Here is a 22,978-nt window from a genome sequence, read left to right on the forward strand (position 1 = left end):
AATATTTGCTTGACCTTACATGCTATAATTCCTTAGAGTTTAAGATGTTGGGGGGGGGGGGGGGGTAGTAAGCTGACATGGACATGGAATTGTTTTAAGATGGTCATACTATGGATCATTTAGTTATTTGATTTTGAATTTTAGGACCCCTTTAGGTATAAAAAATAAATATATATATAAAATCAATATAGATCCAATTTATATAGATCCGATGTACTTCCAATTTTGGGGATGACTCCTGGTCTGACAAACACAGCTCTAGTTCTGCCACCTTTCACCACAGATGAGGAAGTGAGACACTGGCAGATGAGGAAGTGAGACACTGGCAGATGAGGAAGTGAGACACTGGCAGATGAGGAAGTGAGACACTGGCAGATGAGGAAGTGAGACACTGGCAGATGAGGAAGTGAGACACTGGCAGATGCGGTGGATTGAGATCTCTATGTTAAACTGACGATTTTTGATGTGGATTGTTTTTGTTATGTAAATTTAGATTGACACACCGGTGCATCAACTCTAGGGGCTTAAATAATATACTCATATGCATTCATCTTGATTTGACTATAGATACTGATACTGGTTTACCTCATCTATGTTGTCTTTCCTAACAAATTAAACAGGGTGGTTATGTAGTTATAAAGTTCTGTATCTGTTGTCACACTGCCTACAAGTGTACAATGCATTCATCTCAATGGAAATATCCTTAAGAATTACAATCAGTTTGCAATAAAATCAGTTTGCAATAAAATCACACAAGTCTTTTTGTACATTTCATTATATTTACATTTCTCTTATATAAAACCTTTTCAGATAAAACATGACATTATTCTACCTCCATGTGTCCTGGAGCATGGTTATTTTCTAGGCAGTTATTTTCATGTTTGAGTTTTGACTTAATCTCCTATAACATCCTGACTCTTCTTCTCCACTCTGCCGTTCTCTGGCGTGTACAGCAGGACGCAACGTTTGAAAACATTTGTTTAATTTTTTTGGGGTGTGGCTGCCTTCAGTCATTATGGTCCGGGCCATTGGAACCAACCTGGTCTCAGACCATATTGTATTATTCTGTATGTAAATCCGAGATATTTTAAACAAAGTTTCATTTTCAATTAGTCGGAAATTAGAAGTTATAATCTGTATAAAGGCAAAAAGGCCATTTCAAAAAAAAGGATGATCCTATCTTAATAATCGACTGGAGAACCATTTTGGGTTTAAGTATAACTTATGTATGAATGACGCATTTAGTGAGAGGTTTAATGCTTTAATATTTAATAAATTTAGCCCCCAAACTCATATTCTGTAATGTATACGCAGTGAGTCAGGAAGCATGTGCAGAAGAAAATACAAAACAGGAGCAGCGTACTGAATGTAACCAAAACCAATACTGCCTGATGATTGAAGCTACTATATGAAGGGAGACTAATCAGGGTGGTGATGAAGTCCAGGTGTGCTTAACGATGGGGACCAGCTGTGCTGCGCAATGATGGTTGCCAGATGTGTGCAATGTGGGTTGCCAGGACCGGTGATTAGACGAGCGCCGGAAGGAGGGAGCAGGAGTAGGCATGACAGTGCGCGGCTCCCCTTGATCTCCAAGGGAGGCGGAGGGGTGTCGTGGGGGACGGCATCAGCCAGGGGACCAGGAACCACCGGCCTGAGGAGGGAAACATGAAAACAGGGTGAGAGCCGGTAGTTGGTGGGGAGTTCTAAACAATAGGTTACCTCATTGACCCTCTGGAGGACATTGAGGGGCTCAGCTTCCGACAGGGCAGGGAGGAGGTTCCTGGTGGAGAGCTAGACGCGATCACCAGTATGGAACACGGGAGCCTCACTGCAGTGGCAGTCCACCTGATCCTTCTGACAGCGGACGGCGCACTGGGGCCACACGTGGGCGGCGTTCCTAGGACGCACTGGAAGGGGTGACGAAGTGAGTTCTGGGTGTGTTCCTCCCAGGGAAGGTTCAGGCCCAATCCCCCTGCCGGTCCTGGCAGTGTACCACAACCAATGTTTGTAAACGTACCTTATCAAAAAGCACCATGACGATGAAGAGTCCGTCTAGTTGTACCATAATATTAGAACTGTTAAGCATACTGTAGCTGCAACTGTGTAAAAAGAAAGACAAACCCTTGAATGAGTAGATGTATCCAAACATTTGACTGGTACTGCATATACAGGAAGTACCAGATCAATGTGGAGCTATATACAGGGAGTACCAGATCAATGTGGAGCTATATACAGAGAGCACCATTACCAGATCAATGTGGAGCTATATACAAGAAGTACCAAATCAATGTGGAGCTATATACAGGGAGAACCAGATCAATGTGGAGCTATATACAGGAAGTACCAGTACCAGATCAATGTGGAGCTATATACAGGAAGTACCAGTACCAGATCAATGTGGAGCTATATACAGGAAGTACCAGTACCAGATCAATGTGGAGCTATATACAGGAAGTACCAGTACCAGATCAATGTGGAGCTATATACAGGAAGTACCAGTACCAGATCAATGTGGAGCTATATACAGGAAGTACCAGAACCAGATCAATGTGGAGCTATATACAGGAAGTACCAGTACCAGATCACTGTGGAGCTATATACAGGAAGTACCAGATCAATGTGGAGCTATATACAGGAAGTACCAGTACCAGATCAATGTGGAGCTATTTACAGGAAGTACCAGTACCAGATCAATGTGGAGCTATATACAGGAAGTACCAGTACCAGATCAATGTGGAGCTATATACAGGAAGTACCAGTACCAGATCAATGTGGAGCTATATACAGGAAGTAACAGTACCAGATCAATGTGGAGCTATATACAGGAAGTACCAGTACCAGATCAATGTGGAGCTATATACAGGAAGTACCAGTACCAGATCAATGTGGAGCTATATACAGAAAGTACCATTACCAGATCAATGTGGAGCTATATACAGGGAGTACCAGCACCAGATCAATGTGGAGCTATATACAGGAAGTACCAGTACCAGATCAATGTGGAGCTATATACAGGAAGTACCAGTACCAGATCAATGTGGAGCTATATACAGGAAGTACCAGTACCAGATCAATGTGGAGCTATATACAGGAAGTACCAGATCAATGTGGAGCTATATACAGGAAGTACCAGTACCAGACCAATGTGGAGCTATATACAGGAAGTACCAGTACCAGATCAATGTGGAGCTATATACAGGAAGTACCAGTACCAGATCAATATGGAGCTATATACAGGAAGTACCAGATCAATGTGGAGCTATATACAGGAAGTACCAGTACCAGATCAATGTGGAGCTATATACAGGAAGTACCAGTACCAGATCAATGTGGAGCTATATACAGGGAGTACTAGATCAATGTGGAGCTATATACAGGGAGTACCAGTACCAGATCAATGTGGAGCTATATACAGGAAGTACCAGTACCAGATCAATGTGGAGCTATATACAGGGAGTACTAGATCAATGTGGAGCTATATACAGGGAGAACCAGTACCAGATCAATGTGGAGCTATATACAGGGAGTACCAGATCAATGTGGAGCTTAATACAGGGAGTACCAGATCAATGTGGAGCTATATGCAGGGAGTACCAGTACCAGATCAATGTGCAGCTATATGCAGGGAGTACCAGTACCAGATCAATGTGGAGCTATATACAGAGAGTACCAGATCAATGTGGAGCTATATACAGGGAGAACCAGTACCAGATCAATGTGGAGCTTAATACAGGGAGTACCAGATCAATGTGGAGCTATATGCAGGGAGTACCAGTACCAGATCAATGTGCAGCTATATACAGGGAGTACCAGATCAATGTGGAGCTATATACAGGGAGCAACAGATCAATGTGGAGCTATATACAGGGAGTACCAGTACAAGATCAATGTGGAGCTATATACAGGGAATACCAGTACCAGATCAATGTGGAGCTATATACAGAGAGTACCAGTACCAGATCAATGTGGAGCTATATACAGGGAGAACCAGTACCAGATCAATGTGGAGCTATATACAGGAAGTACCAGTACCAGATCAATGTGGAGCTATATACAGGGAATACCAGTACCAGATCAATGTGGAGCTATATACAGGGAGTACCAGTACCAGATCAATGTGGAGCTATATACAGGGAGTACCAGATCAATGTGGAGCTATATACAGGGAGTACCAGTACCAGATCAATGTGGTGCTATATACAGGGAGTGCCAGTACCAGATCAATGTGGTGCTATATACAGGGAGTGCCAGTACCAGATCAATGTGGAGCTATATACAGAGAGTGCCAGTACCAGATCAATGTGGAGCTATATACAGGGAGTACCAGTACCAGATCAATGTGGAGCTATATACAGGAAGTACCAGTACCAGATCAATGTGGAGCTATATACAGGGAGTACCAGTACCAGATCAATGTGGAGCTATATACAGGAAGTACCAGTACCAGATCAATGTGGAGCTATATACAGGAAGTACCAGTACCAGATCAATGTGGAGCTATATACAGGAAGTACCAGTACCAGATCAATGTGGAGCTATATACAGGAAGTACCAGATCAATGTGGAGCTATATACAGGGAGTACCAGTACCAGATCAATGTGGTGCTATATACAGGGAGTGCCAGTACCAGATCAATGTGGTGCTATATACAGGGAGTGCCAGTACCAGATCAATGTGGAGCTATATACAGGGAGTACCAGATCAATGTGGAGCTATATACAGGGAGTACCAGTACCAGATCAATGTGGAGCTATATACAGGAAGTACCAGTACCAGATCAATGTGGAGCTATATACAGGGAGTACCAGTACCAGATCAATGTGGAGCTATATACAGGAAGTACCAGTACCAGATCAATGTGAAGCTATATACAGGAAGTACCAGTACCAGATCAATGTGGAGCTATATACAGGAAGTACCAGTACCAGATCAATGTGGAGCTATATACAGGGAGTACCAGTACCAGATCAATGTGGAGCTATATACAGGAAGTACCAGTACCAGATCAATGTGGAGCTATATACAGGGAGTACCAGTACCAGATCAATGTGGAGCTATATACAGGAAGTACCAGTACCAGATCAATGTGAAGCTATATACAGGAAGTACCAGTACCAGATCAATGTGGAGCTATATACAGGAAGTACCAGTACCAGATCAATGTGGAGCTATATACAGGAAGTACCAGATCAATGTGGAGCTATATACAGAGGGTACCAGTACCATACAGCCTCTCTCTCTCCTTACTAGCCAGGGGCGTATTCATTACATAAACAGTTGACCGTTTATAACCAAATGGAAGCACACAGAGTAAAACCAGAGTTTCTATTGGAAAAATTCAGGAAGGTCCCTCCCCATTTCCTTCCTTTTAAGAACAGTTTTGCAACAGAAACTGTGTAATGAATACACCCCAGTTCCTTTGGTTTCTGTGTTTTACATTCAGCAAGCAAGAGCAAGCTGGAGTAAGTGGACAACAAGCTATTGTATGCCTAGTGTAGCTTTTCAAATCAAATTGTATTTGTCACATACAGATGTTTATGCAAGTGTAGCGAAATGCTTGTGCTTCTAGTAGCCTCTGAGTTAATGATTGCTGTTTAACAGTCTGATGGCCTTTGAGATAGAAGCTGTTTTTCAGTCTCTGGGTCCCAGCTTTGATGCACCTGTACTGACCTGGCCTTCTGGATGGTAGCGGTGTGAACAGGCAGTGGCTCGGGTGGTTGATGTGATTGATGTCCAGGGACTCCAAGAGCTAAAGAGGAATGATAAGGAATAGTACTAATGTGAATAGCCTATAGGCCTACCCAATGAATTTACACAGTCAGATATCTTTTTTTTTTACAAATCAGTTGATGTGAAATCAAATCAAACGTTATTTGTCACATGCGCCGAATTCAACGTGTGTAGATCTTACCTTGAAACGCTTACTTACAAGCCCTTAACCAACAGTGCAGTTCAAGAAAGAGTTAAGAAAATATTTACTAAATCATCTAAAATAATAAAAAGTAACATTAACATGACAATAACGAGGCTATATACAGTGAGTACCGGTACTGAGTCAGTGTGTGGGCGTACAGGTTAGTCGATGTCATTTGTACCTGTAGGTAGGGGTGAAGTGACTATGCATAGATGACAGGCAGCCTAGGATGACAAAAATATCACTTGAAAAAAGGAGGAGAACAATTCGTAGGCATACAGCCTGTCCAGCCATCCACATGGACTGTTGTCTTCCCCATTTGGTACCAACTACAAACACCCGATGTAATCCCTTTTCCCTACCATTGAGGAACCATCTTCTTTCCACTCCAAAATCACATGGAACTTTTCAAGACTCTCTTCAGCAGAGACTGCAACAGACCCTTCACTTTCCACATGCTGTGTTCCTTGTGTAATTGTGCGACGCCATGCTTGTTGTTGTTATAAACGAGAGTTTTTTTTTGGTGCTTTCAAGACAACAGGGAACTCAGGGGGAAAATGATGTAAAACAATGACGTCAATGATCTTCAGGTCAGGAAGTCGGAGCTTTAGAAAGATGCCAGAGTTTCCGACTTTTAATTCAGAGCTGGATGACCGTTCAAAACGATTTTGCCAGTCAGTTTCTTTATTTCCAGAGTTCTTAGTTATCTTGAATGCACTGACTCTGGAAGTCGGCGATTTCAGAATTCCCAGTTGTTTTGAATGCAGTATCTCTGTTGTTGTTAGATCCCTATGTCATCACTACAAGCATTACTTTACTCGCCAGATACTCTACATGCCCACATTCTGGATATAAAGGGGAAATGCCCACCCGGCCGGGCTCAGCGAGGAGAGCGAGAGAGCAAAGTTACACAGTCAAATTAAATTAGTTGTCACGGCTGTCGTAGAAAGGAGCAGACCAAAGTGCAGCGTGTGTGTCGTTCCACATTTTATTTTCACTGTGAAACTATGCAATACATACACATAAACTAAAGAACGAAAACAACAAACCGTGACGCGCAACTTACACAAACTCAAAAATAATCTCCCACAAACCCAGGTAGAAAAAACCCCTACTTAAGTATGATCTCCAATTAGAGACAACAAGGACCAGCTGCCTCTAATTGGAGATCATCCCAAACAAAACCCAACATAGAAATACAAAACTAGAACGTGACAATATAGAAAAACTAAACTAGAAAACCCCCGTCACGCCCTGACCTACTCTACCATAGAAAATAACATCTTTCTACAGTCAGGACGTGACAGTACCCCCCCCAAAGGTGCAGACTCCGAATGCACCTAAACAAAACAACAACAACAACCCCCCCCCCCCAAAAAAAGGGAGGGTAGGGTGGGTAACTACTGTCTATGGCGGCTCTGGTACAGTACACATAACCTTCTCATCCCGCGGATCCTCCAACAGAGGAGGCGGCTCCGGTTCTTAGATTTACGTGTATTTTGGGGTATATGTTGTGAAACTGTTAGATATTACTTGTTAGATATTACTGCACTGTCGGAGTTAGAAGCACAAGCATTTCACTTCACTCACAATAACATCTGTATGTGACCAATAAATTGGATTTGATATTGGAATCATTTCACAGGTCATTTCTAACTATACTAGTAACTCACCCCAGGCGTACTCATCTAACTACTAACTATACTAGTAACTCACCCCAGGTGTACTCCTCTAACTACTAACTATACTAGTATCTCACCCCAGGTGTACTCATCTAACTACTAACTATACTAGTAACTCACCCCAGGCGTACTCCTCTAACTACTAACTATACTAGTAACTCACCCCAGGCGTACTCCTCTAACTACTAACTATACTAGTAACTCACCCCAGGTGTACTCATCTAACTACTAACTATACTAGTAACTCACCCCAGGCGTACTCCTCTAACTACTAACTATACTAGTAACTCACCCCAGGCGTACTCATGTAACTACTAACTATACTAGTAACTCACCCAAGGTGTACTCCTCTAACTACTAACTATACTAGTAACTCACCCCAGGTGTACTCCTCTAACTACTAACTATACTAGTAACTCACCCCAGGTGTACTCCTCTAACTACTAACTATACTAGTAACTCACCCCAGGTGTACTCCTCTAACTACTAACTATACTAGTAACTCACCCCAGGTGTACTCCTCTAACTACTAACTATACTAGTAACTCACCCCAGGTGTACTCCTCTAACTACTAACTATACTAGTAACTCACCCCAGGTGTACTCCTCTAACTACTAACTATACTAGTAACTCACACCAGGTGTACTATTGTGTGTAGATTGATGAGGGAAAAAACAATTGAATCTGTTTTAGAATAAGGCTGTAATGTAACAAAATATGTAAAAAGTTAAGGGGTCTGAATACTTTCCACGTACACTGTACATCTGAGAAAAAAAACATGTTTCCCTATATGATCTAGTACACAATAAACACTTCAACCCATATGATCTAGTACACAATAAACACTTCAACCCATATGATCTAGTACACAATAAACACTTCAACCCATATGATCTAGTCCACAATAAACACTTCAACCCATACGATCTAGTACACAATTAAAGTATAACAAAACATATACACATATGATGAATGATAAAAATAAGCCCTTTCATACTTTATACTATGTCCATGTATTATAGTTATATGTTTAAGGAATATCTATCCAACATATTTCAGGAGAGAAACATGAAACATGAGAAGATGGTGATATCCAGTAGTTAGTGGGGAGTTGTAATCTGTAAGTTACTTCATGAGAAGATGGTGATATCCGGTAGTTAGTGGGGAGTTGTAAATCTGTAAATTACTTCATGAGAAGATGGTGATATCCGGTAGTTAGTGGGGAGTTGTAATCTGTAAATTACTTCATGAGAAGATGGTGATATCCGGTAGTTAGTGGGGAGTTGTAATCTGTAAATTACTTCATGAGAAGAAGGTGATATCCGGTAGTTAGTGGGGAGTTGTAATCTGTAAATTACTTCATGATAAAATGGTGATATCCGATAGTTAGTGGGGAGTTGTAATCTGTAAATTACTTCATGATAAAATGGTGATATCCGATAGTTAGTGGGGAGTTGTAATCTGTAAATTACTTCATGATAAAATGGTGATATCCGATAGTTAGTGGGGAGTTGTAATCTGTAAGTTACTTCATGATAAAATGGTGATATCCGATAGTTAGTGGGGAGTTGTAATCTGTAAGTTACCTCGCTAGAAATATGCTACGTCAAAATAATAATAATTGTGTTACATTTGCAAAAGCGCTTTACATTACACAAAAAAAATCTCAAAGTACATGAAATAAAAGATCAACTAGAATTGAAAATAAATAAATCAATATAAATAACCATATCATGAAAGCAACAATCAAAGTCTAGGAGGAAGGCTAGCTAGGCCAGCCAATAGAGATGTTGTCACGTTGGTATGAATGATTCAGGAGACAGGCACAGGAATGCCTAAGTTTTTTTTTATTGTACCCAAATTACGGCGTGCCGTGTAAAGGCACGGGGACGAAGACCAAACAAACACTATACAAAAACACAGGGTTGAAACCCAAACAAAAGAGCGAGGAGTACCTCGAATAAATAACACACGCACACGATGATAAACACACGGGACGAGACCCGCAATCCCCTGCGCAGTCCACAATGGCACGAAAGCCCAAAACACACAGCACAGGTACTCACAGCACCAACAGACATTGTAACAAAGGGTGCACTTATACAAGTACTACTCAGTGGGAATAGGGGACAGGTGTGCGTAATGAAGGTTCCGGAGGGATCCGTGACAGATGTCATAAAGCGTCTCAGAGAAGGAGTGCTGATTTAGGATCAGTTTTGCATTTAAGATCACAATGAATAAGATTACAGAACGGGGGGGGACCTGGGCCCTTATCCACAAAGAGTCTCAGAGTAGGAGTGCTGATCTAGGATCTGTCCATATAATCAATAAAACTGATCCTAGATCAGCCCTACTCTGAGAGGTTTAATACATACAGCCCCTGGTGTTCTGTGGAGCCTGGTCTCCCCTCCTGGTCTTCAGATTCACTAATCACAGCACAGACCATCCCCAACAGAACACAGACCATCCCCAACAGAACACAGACCATCCCCAACAGAACACAGACCATCTCCAACAGAACACAGACCATCTCCAACAGAACACAGACCATCTCATCCCCAACAGAACACAGACCATCTCCAACAGAACACAGACCATCCCCAACAGAACACAGACCATCCCCAACAGAACACAGACCATCCCCAACAGAACATCTCCAACAGAACACAGACCATCCCCAACAGAACACAGACCATCTCCAACAGAACACAGACCATATCCAACAGAACACAGACCATCCCCAACAGAACACAGACCATCCCCAACAGAACACAGACCATCCCCAACAGAACATCTCCAACAGAACACAGACCATCCCCAACAGAACACAGACCATCTCCAACAGAACACAGACCATATCCAACAGAACACAGACCATCCCCAACAGAACACAGACCATCCCCAACAGAACACAGCGACCATCCCAACAGAACACAGACCATCCTCAACAGAACACAGACCATCTCCAACAGAACACAGACCATCCCCAACAGAACACAGACCATCCCCAACAGAACACAGCGACCATCCCAACAGAACACAGACCATCCTCAACAGAACACAGACCATCTCCAACAGAACACAGACCATCTCCAACAGAACACAGACCATCCCAACAGAAAACAGACCAGGGGCGGCAGGTAGGCAAGGGATCAAAACGTTGGGCCAGTAACTGAAAGGTTGCTGGGTCGAATCCCCGAACTGACAAGGTAAAAGTCTGTCGTTCTGCCTCTAATCAAGGCAGTTAACCATCATTGGAAATAAGATTTACATTTTCTTTTAACTTTATTTAACTAGGCAAGAACAAATGCAGTTCTTAACTGACTTGCCTAGTTAAAACCTCTTCGGGATAAGGTGCAGTATTTTCACGGCCGGATGAAAAACGTACCCAAATTAAACTGCCTGCTACTCGGGCCCAGAAGGTAGGATATGCATATTATTAGTAGATTTGGATAGAAAACACTCTGAAGTTTCTAAAACTGTTTGAATGATGTCTGTGAGTGGTTTTTCAAACCATTGCCTATCCAAACTACAGTGTCTGTGGGGTCATGTTGCACTTCCTAAGGCTTCCACTAGATGTCAACAGTCTTTAGAACCTTGTTTCATGCTTTTACTGTTAATATGGAGCAAATAAGAGCTGTGGCAACCTGGAGTCCCAGGATAAGGCATGAGTTCAGTCACGGGCGCGGCCTTGGGAGCGAGCTGAGTTCATCCTCATTCCTAAAGAGAACGCATTTGTCCGGTTGGAATTTTATTGAAGATTTATGTTAAAAACAACCTAAAGATTGATTCTATACATCGTAGTATAACTTTCTTTACTTTTCGTCTAGACTTAGTAAGCATGCGCCTTGTACATTTGGAAAGTGAACCTAACGCGCGAACAAAACGGAGGTATTTGGTCATAAAGATAAACTTTATCGAACATTTATTATGGAGCAGGGATTCCTGGAAGTGCATTCTGATGAAGATCATCAAAGGTAAGTGAATATTTATAATACTATTTCTTAGTTTTATTGACTCCAAGATGGCGGGTTTCTGTTTGGCTTGTTGTTGTTGTCTGAGCGCAGAACTCAGATTATTGCAAATTGTGCTTTCGCCGTGAAGCTTATTTGAAATCTGACACAGCGGTTGCATTAAGAGAAGTGTATCTATAATTCTGTGCATAACACTTGTATCTTATCAAAGTTTATGATGAGTATTTCTGTAATATGTGTGCTCATTGTGCTCATTCATCGGAAGTTTTGGAGGCAAAACATTTCTGAACATTACGCGCCAATGTAAAATGGGGTTTTTGGATATAAATATGAACTTTATCGAGCAAAACATACATGTATTGTGTAACATGAAGTCCTATGAGTGCCATCTGATGAAGATCATCAAAGGTTAGTGATTAATTTTAGCTGTATTTCTGGTTTTTGTGACGCCTCTCCTTGCTTGGAAAATGGCTGTGTGGCTTTTCTTGTTTAGATGGTGTCCTAACATAATCTAATGTTTTGCTTTTGCCGTAAAGCCTTTTTGAAATCGGACACTGTGGTTGGATTAAGGAGAATCTTATCTTTAAAATGGTGTATAATACTTGTATGTGTGAGAAATTTGAATTATGAGATTTTTGTTGTTTTGAATTTGGCGCTCTGCTATTTCACTGGCTGTTGTCAAATCGATCCCGTTAACGGGATCCGAGCGGGAAGGGATCCCCAAGAGGGTAAAAAAAAAAACTGTCTGGTGTCAAGTAGAAACACAATGTCGAAGGGCTGTAAGGGGAAATGGACGTGAGTGAGGACGAGTTAAGTGAAGTGGAAGGGATAGTGAAGAGCTCGGAACCCGAGCCTTGCATCAACGGACATGTTGAAGAAGAATCTGGTCCAGTAGGAGTGACATTTTTGGAGAGTGGATCCTGGCCTTTTGGCTAAGGTGACCAGATTTCTGAAATTAAAACCGGGGACATTTCCAGTTCGGCGGTCAATATAGCATTAAAATATCCAATGTTATATTCTATGAAATAAAAAAAGGGGGACAATTCAGGTTTCATGTATTTAGTCTAACAGGCACACTGTGATAGAGACTACAACTGTATTACAGAAACACTACAGACAAGACAAGAACTGTCCAATCTGAACAGCCATTCAGTGGTCCTGGTAGTCTGGGTAGAAAAAGAGCAGAAGAGAACATGAGCGAAATTGAAGAAACAGGCAATAGTATATGTGAAATACTGAACAACATAATAAAGAAATAAGACGATGATGAGATTGGTAACTACATAATATAACTTATACCAACCTAATCTGTATATTTCTCAGAAGAATGTATCTTCTTCAGGATTGCTCTGTCTTTGGCCAGCTTCTCCATGAACTCCTGGCAGGAGAGGTTGAAGTTTGTCTTCACAATAAGCATGGCCTTGATGGTAGGAACAGTGAACCTATTTCTTGCTGCTGTCCATATATCATTGATTCCGTTTCTTGGAAAGAGCCATTGTACCTCCTCTGTCGGCTCTTCTTTTACTCTCTGAACTTTTTCTTCCGCTCCAAATCTCTCTCCTCTTTTCTCCACTCATCTAACTGCTCTTTCTTCCTTTCCTTCTCTTCAAATGTCCACCTCAATCTTCTACAATCTCCTCGCTTCACTCTTTTTACTCCCTTCATTTTTCCTTCTCCTTCCTCTCCAATCTTTAATAATAAATAGTACACTATTAGATTAAAATACTTTGGTTAACAGATTCCCATTGCTTGCCTCATTTTTTGTATTTTATTTCAAAAACATTGTTTGGAATAATAAATTGTCAGGCTCTGTAATCATATCTTTACCTTTCCTCTTCTCTCTCTTCCTCCTCTCCTTCCTCTCCACTCTCTAACAGAAAACATTATGCCAATGTTATCCATGGAAATTTCTAAATATTGTAACGACCCTGGGTTTATAAGCACGGAAATCAACTCCGCTGCTCGGGCATGCTTTTGCGGCACAGTCGATAGCGCGCCTGACTTCGGGCTAGAAGGTCGAGGGTTCGAGACCTGCTTCCCTGCCTGTTTCATTATAATATATTTTCACACTACTTGTTATAATGTCAAACCATTAAAATTGTAATCTACAAATAAATATTCTCATAAATAATTGTGCATACATTTAATATAATCATATTTTCAAAATAGCCCGTCAGTAAAACGAATCGCGTCCGAATAGAGCTAGTGACTCTTCTGTCTCATCCTTCACTCCATCCTGCCTACATCGCAACAAACGACGAGGTGGGAATCTTCCCCTTCAACTGGTTCTCCTTCACATTTCCAGCTCCCCCAGTAAATCACTCCTTTAAATGGCGCCCTGTTCCTAAGATCAAAGCAAACAACCGATCTGGTCCCGAGTTGCGTGATATTGATCGCCAGCTCCCTCTGGGAGGAAGAAGTACACATCACAAGCACACTACAGATTACCTTCACTGACTCAACTCATTTTACACCCATGTGTGCAACATATGTGTGCAACAAAAATTCAACATTCACATTTTGCTACTTTCTGTCAAGTCTACACATACAATTTGACCACACAGAACGTGCAACAACTGCCTCTGCAACTCAATGCTGCAAGGCAAACGCAGCGTTCCATTGGAAATGAATGTACTTCTGGTGTATCGAAACGCAAAACACAGTCGGTGTGTTCGAAGCGTAACGGATGAATTTAAGAAAGGTGAATATGGCCGGTGTCAATAAAAGGCGGCAAAAAAAGCGCGCGTGATTACATTTTTGCCAATGTGACAAAATGAAAACGTTGAGTTTCCGTCAACTTCGCGCGCAATTTAAATGTCAAAGAAAGAACCCGGCTGTTCGCGGGTAGAGTGGTGGGTGAAACCATTCACTTCAGGAAAAGGTGTGATATAAATAGTTTCCTTTCATTATGTGTTGTTGAATTCATAATAATTATTTGCTGCTATTGTAGTAAGGTTGTCAATACGAGAGGTCTTCGGACGTACCATTTTTGTTTTATTTTCTTTGAATGTACAACTAGTGGGATTTGAGTACTTCTCCCCTATTTGGGAAGTTGGTCTGCCTGCTCCTCAGTCTGAGAGAGATATTCTGAGAACTGGTTGGTGTCTCCTTCCTCTGTATATAAACAACTGTTTTTTAAACTGTATAACACAATAGTGTCTTTGGAAAACGGGTTCATGTATCCTAAAGTCAATAGCGAATGTGACTATGTATTTATTTATCTGTTAATGTATTTAAGACCTGTTTCGGTAACTTTATTTTTTAAATGTATTTAACCTTTATTTAACCAAGTAGGCTAGTTGAGAACAAGTTCTCATTTACAACTGCGACCTGGCCAAGATAAAGCAAAGCAATTCGACACATACAACAACACAGAGTTACACATGGAATATTTTTTTTTTGCTGGTTCAGCTTTCCATGTTAATGACGAGCTAACTAACCCCGTCGGTTATTGCACTACAATGTCTCGCTAGCTACTGCTAGCAGGTGATTTATTGAAATATTAAGTGAATGTAATTTTTTTTTATTAATGTCACTTCACATTGAGGCCATGTATCATTACTGTTGCTCCTATCTAAAATATATCTTGTGTCCTACCTAACCAGTGAACGTGTGGCTGTTACCGTCCTGTCAATGCCTGTCATCACTGTTTGATATCTTTTACTGCAGGTATGTTTTTCTGTATTTTTATTTTATTTTTAAACACAACTCATGTATACTATACAATCACTTTGTGGATTGAGTCTGAGAGAGATATTCTGAGAGCAGTGAACATGTGGCTGTGACCGTCCTGTCGATGCCTGTCGTCACTGTTTGATATCTTTTACTGCAGATAAAAACCAAGTCAACCTGAAGTGTGGTTGTCCATGTGCCTTTCTTCTGGGGGGGTTATGTGAAGTTGGTTACACCAGCAGCACAGTTAGTCACCACCGCTCTGGACAACATGAAAACAGCCTAACCAGCTCTGCTAGGGAGAGTACAATGATCAGTGTGAGGTGTTCTCTCATGTGTGTCTGGAAGTAGCTAGCAAGCTAGCCAACGTTAGCATGTTAGCTTGAGTGCTTGATTGCCATTGTGAAGCCAGAACGCTCGGATCAACCCTTCTCTGCTCTGAATTTAGGAACGCCCAGCGCGCACTCTGGCACTCCAGATTGAATTTACGAACACACCCTGTGTTGTTACACAATAGTATGGCGATAATAACACAAGTTTATCAATCCAAAACTTTTCAATAATTGACCACTGTCTTTTGAACACACCTGTAATAACACAAGCTTATCAATCATGTCATCATAAGAGACTGTTTGGTTCACATTTCACTAATCATTTGGCATTTTTACATATGACTGTCTACTCAACTAAATTGTAAAATGTAAAACAAAGTGATTTTCTAATTGTTATTATAATTATATCTCTCTCCATTACCTTCTATAGCCTGACCAAAAAGACAGTTGCTTTATTAATTTACAATCATTTGGTGTAGACAGGGCCTTTCCAGAAGTTGAGGGTGGGGCATTTATACAGTACCCTATATATGCAGTGATCACCAACAGTCTCTGGTTTAGACAGGACCTTTCCAGAAGTTGAGGGTGGGGCATTTATACAGTACCCTATATATGCAGTGATCACCAACAGTCTCTGGTTTAGACAGGGCCTCTCCAGAAGTTGAGGGTGGGGTATGTTACGCTCACTGAGTAGGCGGGGCATTTATACAGTACGCTATATATGCAGTGATCACCAACAGTCTCTGGTTTAGACAGGGCCTCTCCAGAAGTTGAGGGTGGGGTATGTTACGCTCAGTACGCTATATATGCAATATACAGTACCCTATATACTGTATGCAGTGATCACCAACAGTCTCTGGTTTAGATGTGGTTGCCATAGCAGTAAGCTACTACACTATCACAACTGATTTTTCTAGATTCATTTAACCAAAGCTTAGCTGGTCATTGAGTACCATTGGATCTGGCTTGTTCTTGTGAACCACCGGTGGGATGTCTATTTTACAAGCCAAAGAGAGAAGCTACTGGTTTATCTTGTGTTTGGGTCTTTATTGAAAGCCCTCTCTGGGCCGTCTTCTTCCCTGTTCTTCTTCCGTCTACCTGTTCTCGGTCGTTCTCACAAGTAGAGTGCCTTTTGCCCTTTTTATATTTTAAGTAGAAATGTGCACCAATTTTGCATCCTTCTGTTCTTTCTATTTCTAGGATGATTTTAACCCACAACATTACGCCACGTTTTGACCATCATTGTAAAGCCTAGTTACTTTGTTGCTTTGACAGTCATTTTTTAAGATGTTTTATTATATAACGTCATTAGTGATGAAGTAACATTTGTCCCTCGTTTCAAGATCAAACCCTGTTAGGTACGTGAACTGAACTCTCATTTTAATATGGTGAAACTATTCCTTTATAAAAAAATGTTTCAAAAGAAACATGAAACATCTAATAGTTATAGTGTAAAAACAGGTGAGCTGGGGAAGGGGAAAGGGGATACCTAGTCAGCTGCTCGTTGCTACGTCATTTCACTGAGTCTACCTTTAACCTCTTGAGATGGGAAAACATGTTTCTTTATGAAGTTGAACGTGCTCTTTATGACAATGTTACAATTAGGTGACATAAATAGTTGTTTTAAACCAAATTACCTAAAATGCACTATTGATGGAATGACCCTTTTATCAACCACAATAGACTTAATAATGTTGAATCATTTCACAGGTCCAATGGCAGCCATGGTGAAGTCTGAGCCGCTTAAGAGCAATGTAAGTCAAGTTATTTTAGTTTTAATTTAAGCATGACTTTGATGGGTCACATAATAAAAGCATTATCAGCAATCAAGGACAGAGTGATCTTGTCTGTATATATTTATACTGTTTCTCAATATGATGAAAATATACTGCAGAGTATCTCAGAATACTTTATGCTTACCATTTCAGTAACACCAGTAACATGAGAATATTGATGTTCGATTTTCTTTTACAGATTTATCCAGAAACGGAACACTGTCACTCGTTCTCCTTCAGTTGCCCAACTCATAAAATAACCAAAGAGGAAATCACCTGCAACAAACCTGGAACAATATTGAGAGCACTTGAAACTAATGACACATTTATGGAGTTAAACCAAATGGACAAGACACTGAAAGGGAAAGACATTGTCATCAACTGTTGTAAGGGGTACATAGTGAAGCACTTTCCATGTTGGCTGATCAAAGAGGATGACCTTCTCACTATTGAGATGGTCACATTTGCCACAGATGAAACTGCAGGGGACACGGATGAGGAAACAGACAATTATGTCACTTTCTCTATTGAGACAACAGGAGGGAAAAACACCAAATCAAAACCAATACTTAGAAACAAACACCTTCAGTCCTATGGACCTCTATGTATCTATGCAAAACAGAAGAAGGAAGTGAAGAAGGCTCTACGAAATGATGGTTGCTTCTCAAACATTGTGTTTGAACAGAAATGTCAGCTCTCTGAGCGATTAACAGGGAGCAAGGTTTCAATGGGGCAAATAGCAAAAAAACTTAATGGTAGAAACTTTGAAATCTGTCTGACAAAACATAAGGAGGAAAAGGAAACCAAGAAGGAAACATCTGACTCCACCATAAAAACCATTGTAAACTCTGAAGGAGACACCACACAAACATCTCTGTTCGACCCAAGCCCTGACTCTGAAGGAGATAGAACACAGATGACTCCATCAACGCTAACAACTGAAACATCAGATGTAGGGGAGTCCTCTTCGAGAAGAAAGCAGAAACGGAAAAGCAATCCCATGCCAGACCATGGTGAAATATTGAAGATCCTTCGCAACCAGTTTGATGATCTGGTGAAGCAGATGGAAAGTAGGAGGGAGGACAGCCAAAAGAGGACACTTCCTGAAGAGTTGGATCTGATGAAGCAGGAATTCGGGAAAATCAGACAGAAGTTCTCGGAGGTTCACAGAGTGAAGAAATTGATTGAACTTGGTGCCTGGCCAGGTGGACTAGTGAAACAAATAGAACCCATCTCCATCATTGGCAGTGAAATAAGAGAGGAGGCTGCGAATAAATATAAACGGGAAAATGGGCATGCAATCTTCACAATAAATGATGCCGTTGAAAAAAACAAAAAGCGCTACGAGGAGGTGATGCAGGAGAACAAGGACGACTTTGTGACCTATAACACCTCCTTCTTCCATGGATCTTCTGGCTCTCCAGTCTTCGATGACCTTGGTCGAGTGTTTGGCATGCATACTGGTGGCTTTAACTATGAGGATAAGCGCACTCAGAGCACACAGAGTGTGTTAGAGTACGCCCTCCCTCTGTTCACCATATTACAGAACTTTGTCATCCGTTTGAAGGAGGACAACAATCAGGCAGTTTTGACAAGAGTTCAGGAAGAGGCACAGAAAAACCGCTTCCTGTTTGAGGCTCTTTTCAATGGTGATGAGCCTATGGATATGTCGTAGGTAGATTGTTGCAAATACAGCTAATACAATGCACCCAGTGGTTGTCCTGGGAACAATACAACAATGCCTCCCAGTGGTTGTCCTGGGAACAACACAATGCCACCCAGTGGTTGTCCTGGGAACAACACAACAATGTCGATTAAAATTGAGAAGTAGGCTGCAAATACTGTAATGTCAGTATTTATGTCAGTATTTATGTTCAACCATAGTGCCTTTTGGGCATTGATAGATTACTTGTCCTAGGTCAAAGGTACATGTTTTTTTAATCATTTGTATTGTTTTATCTCTCATGCACCTTTGTTTTCTGTAATTCTCATCACTGGTTCCTTATGAAGTACACTGCATTTCTGTGAAGCATGGTTTCCTTTGAAAAAGAGACTTTGGTCTCAGTGGGCCTTCCCTGCTAAGATAAACATTTAATAGATTAAGACATCGACCTAGATCAGATTGTTGCAATCTAAATATTGTTTTATTTTGTTCTACATTTTGATCACTTGCCTTTGCTTTAACGTGTCTCAAAATATCATGTGGAATAGAGTCATGGCTCACTACTTTTGTACTCTTCTGAGACGGTGACTTCCCAGTGACTTCAGGTCCTTTGTAGCTCAGTTGGTAGAGGATGGTTAGATTCCTGGGACCACCCATACTTACAAAACAATATTTGATGCAGTGCGACTGTAAGTCTCTTTGGATAAAAGCGTCTGCTAAAAGGTATATTATTATATTACTTCATGGATCCATCATTCTGCTTTCTTGGTTTTGACAATGTAGCTTGTTAAAGTTAATCATGGATACAATGTGGTAACTGTTATTACATTGGAATACTGTATCATGTTGAAATTGTTATAACTCATGAAATGAAAACAACCATGCATAAAACTAGTGACAGACTAATCAATAAATGTGACAATTACAGCTTGCTTATTGCTTCTTATTGCAAGTGGACCAAACAATGGTGTGTCTGATCACATGACTGTGACCACACAATGGTGTGTCTGATCACATGACTGTGACCACACAATGGTGTGTCTGATCACATGACTGTGACCAAACAATGGTGTCTGATCACATGACTGTGACCACACAATGGTGTGTCTGATCACATCACTGTGACCACACAATGGTGTGTCTGATCACATGACCGTGACCACACAATGGTGTGTCTGATCACATGACCGGGACCACACAATGGTGTGTCTGATCACATGACTGTGACCACACAATGGTGTGTCTGATCACATGACCGTGACCACACAATGGTGTGTCTGATCACATGACTGTGACCACACAAGGGTGTGTTTGATCACATGACTGACCACACAATGGTGTCTGATCACAAATAACATGAATCCATTTAGAGTAGACAGAGTAATATTGTCATGCTGCATTTCATCTAATGTCCTGGCTGTAGACCTTGTGATTTATATAGAAATATCTCCATGGTGATTTAGCCCTCAACTACAGCAGAAGAGGCAACCCTTTCTTTGCCACTAAACAGTGTAGGGTGAGACAGTGGTACATGTCTATTACATAATCAATACTTTCAGTGAAGTGATAAATAAGCAGAAAAGTACAACAAATAATGATACAGATATTATGTAACGTTTTAGACTAGAACAGAACAGAAAATGATTGGTCGTCAGTTCAACAACCATCAAGTCCTAATTCTTTCCTTTTTTATATATTAATAACTAGGTTAAATTCAGTGAAATCTCTTTGATTTTAAGAACATCACCAAGAGGTGCTGCATGAATCTCCTCAATGACATCTGGATTTATCATTTTGACTTATGTCATACATTTTTGCTAACCATAAGGGCTGCACAGCCCTAAATTACTGGCTTCCATCGAAAATTGCACCCTATCCCCTATATAGTGCACTTTTGACCAGGACCCAAGGTAGTGCACTATATAGGGTATAGGGGTGTCATTTGGTACGTAGCCACATGCAGTTCTCATGGCTGCTGGTTCCAGTCCCACGGTTGTCTGTGTAACAGGTGTCTGAACGCTGAAGAATATGATGTGTTTTGTCCTACTGCCTGGGTTTCTACTGTCTGTGTTTCTACTGTCTGTGTTTCTACTGACTGTGTTTCTACTGTCTGTGTTTCTACTGTCTGTTTCTACTGCCTGTGTTTCTACTGTCTGTGTTTCTACTGTCTGTGTTTCTACTGCCTGGGTTTCTACTGTCTGTTTCTACTGCCTGTGTTTCTACTGTCTGTGTTTCTACTGTCTGTGTTTCTACTGCCTGGGTTTCTACTGTCTGTGTTTCTACTGTCTTCTGTCTGTGTTTCTACTGCCTGGGTTTCTACTGTCTGTGTTTCTACTGTCTGTGTTTCTACTGTCTGTGTTTCTACTGTCTTCTGTCTGTGTTTCTACTGTCTGTGTTTCTACTGCCTGTGTTTCTACTGCCTGTGTTTCTACTGACTGTGTTTCTACTGACTGTGTTACTACTGTCTGTGTTTCTACTGACTGTGTTTCTACTGACTGTGTTTCAACTGACTGTGTTTCTACTGTTTGTGTTTCTACTGTTTGTGTTTCTACTGTCTGGGTTTCTACTGCCTGTGTTTCTACTGCCTGTGTTTCTACTGACTGTGTTTCTACTGTCTGGGTTTCTACTGTCTGGGTTTCTACTGTCTGGGTTTCTACTGTCTGTGTTTCTATTGACAATACTTTCCTGACATTCTTAAGCCAAAACTGGATAATGTGAACGAGCAGTCCCAAGAGCAGAAACTGGATTAATGCAGCTACATACCAGCTTGGACTGAGGACCTAGTGAGCAAACACTACTGTACCAGAGGTAGCAGGCTTCGGGGCTTTAGCAATATCTCTACTGATAGATATAATCACGTTTGCCTTCAAGACCCTGACCCGTCTAGAGAGCATGGAAGACGTTCTGAACCGTGTGTTTGCAGATGAGGCGTCCTCTGTGAGCGATGACATGGAGGAAGGCCTGAAGATGATGTCATGGAGGAAGCCTTCCCTGTAGCTCAGTTGGTAGAGCATGGTGTTTGCAACGCCAGGGTTGTGGGTTCGATTCCCACGGGGGGCCAGCACAGAAAAAAAAAAATGTATGAAATTGTATGAAATGTATGCATTCACTACTGTAAGTCGCTCTGGATAAGAGCGTCTGCTAAATGACTAAAATGTAAAAATGTAAAAATGGAAGGCCTGAACACGATGTCATGGAGGAAGGCCTGAAGACGATGTCATGGAGGAAGGCCTGAACACGATGTCATGGAGGAAGGCCTGAACACGATGTCATGGAGGAAGGCCTGAAGACGATGTCATGGAGGAAGGCCTGAAGACGATGTCATGGAGGAAGGCCTGAACACGATGTCATGGAGGAAGGCCTGAACACGATGTCATGGAGGAAGGCCTGAAGACGATGTCATGGAGGAAGGCCTGAAGACGATGTCATGGAGGAAGGCCTGAAGACGATGTCATGGAGGAAGGCCTGAAGGCGATGTCATGGAGGAAGGCCTGAAGACGATGTCATGGAGGAAGGACTGAAGGCGATGTCATGGAGGAAGGCCTGAACACGATGTCATGGAGGAAGGACTGAAGACGATGTCATAGAGGAATGCCTGAACACGATGTCATGGAGGAAGGCCTGAAGAGACGGAAGATGAACTTGATGTGGAAAAGATGAAGAGATGCAAACGTTGTGTTTCCATTGACGCAACTGAAGAACTCCATGCTGGAAGATGGCCACATGAAGACTCGTCCTCTCAAGATCTGGATCAACGGAGACCCCTTCCATGTCCAGATGCTGATCCACCTGGCTTGACTGGAGGAGGTGGCTGATGGCTGCTCAGCGCATGCAGCCATCTCAACCTACCAGAACAACCTGAAAGAACTTCTCCTTAAAAGCTGACCGCCCCCTGAAATCGGGCATTAGGATTACTTCAAAAAAAGATGTATATGTTTACATTACTTATTTTATAAAATCCCTG

The 22,978-nt window shown here is 41.5% G+C and overlaps 1 protein-coding gene and 1 long non-coding RNA gene across 2 annotated transcripts; one reads left to right on the forward strand and one right to left on the reverse strand.

Annotated features, from left to right (window-relative positions):
• Positions 1-1,245: 1,245 nt before the first annotated feature.
• Positions 1,246-14,005, reverse strand: LOC115182945 (uncharacterized). The gene is made up of 2 exons (XR_003873922.1): positions 12,876-14,005; positions 1,246-1,651 (listed from the first exon to the last, which is right to left on the reverse strand). It is a non-coding gene; the product is annotated as an uncharacterized LOC115182945 (long non-coding RNA).
• Positions 14,006-15,377: 1,372 nt separating this feature from the next.
• Positions 15,378-19,946, forward strand: LOC115182939 (protein FAM111A-like). Its single transcript, XM_029744298.1, has 3 exons — positions 15,378-15,404; positions 17,287-17,330; positions 17,551-19,946. The coding sequence occupies exons 2-3, from the start codon at positions 17,292-17,294 to the stop codon at positions 19,024-19,026; spliced, it is 1,515 nt and encodes a 504-aa protein (XP_029600158.1). The 5' UTR covers positions 15,378-15,404; positions 17,287-17,291; the 3' UTR covers positions 19,027-19,946.
• Positions 19,947-22,978: the final 3,032 nt, after the last annotated feature.

This window comes from Salmo trutta, unplaced genomic scaffold (genome assembly GCF_901001165.1).
Source record: "Salmo trutta unplaced genomic scaffold, fSalTru1.1, whole genome shotgun sequence".
NCBI lineage: Eukaryota > Metazoa > Chordata > Actinopteri > Salmoniformes > Salmonidae > Salmo > Salmo trutta.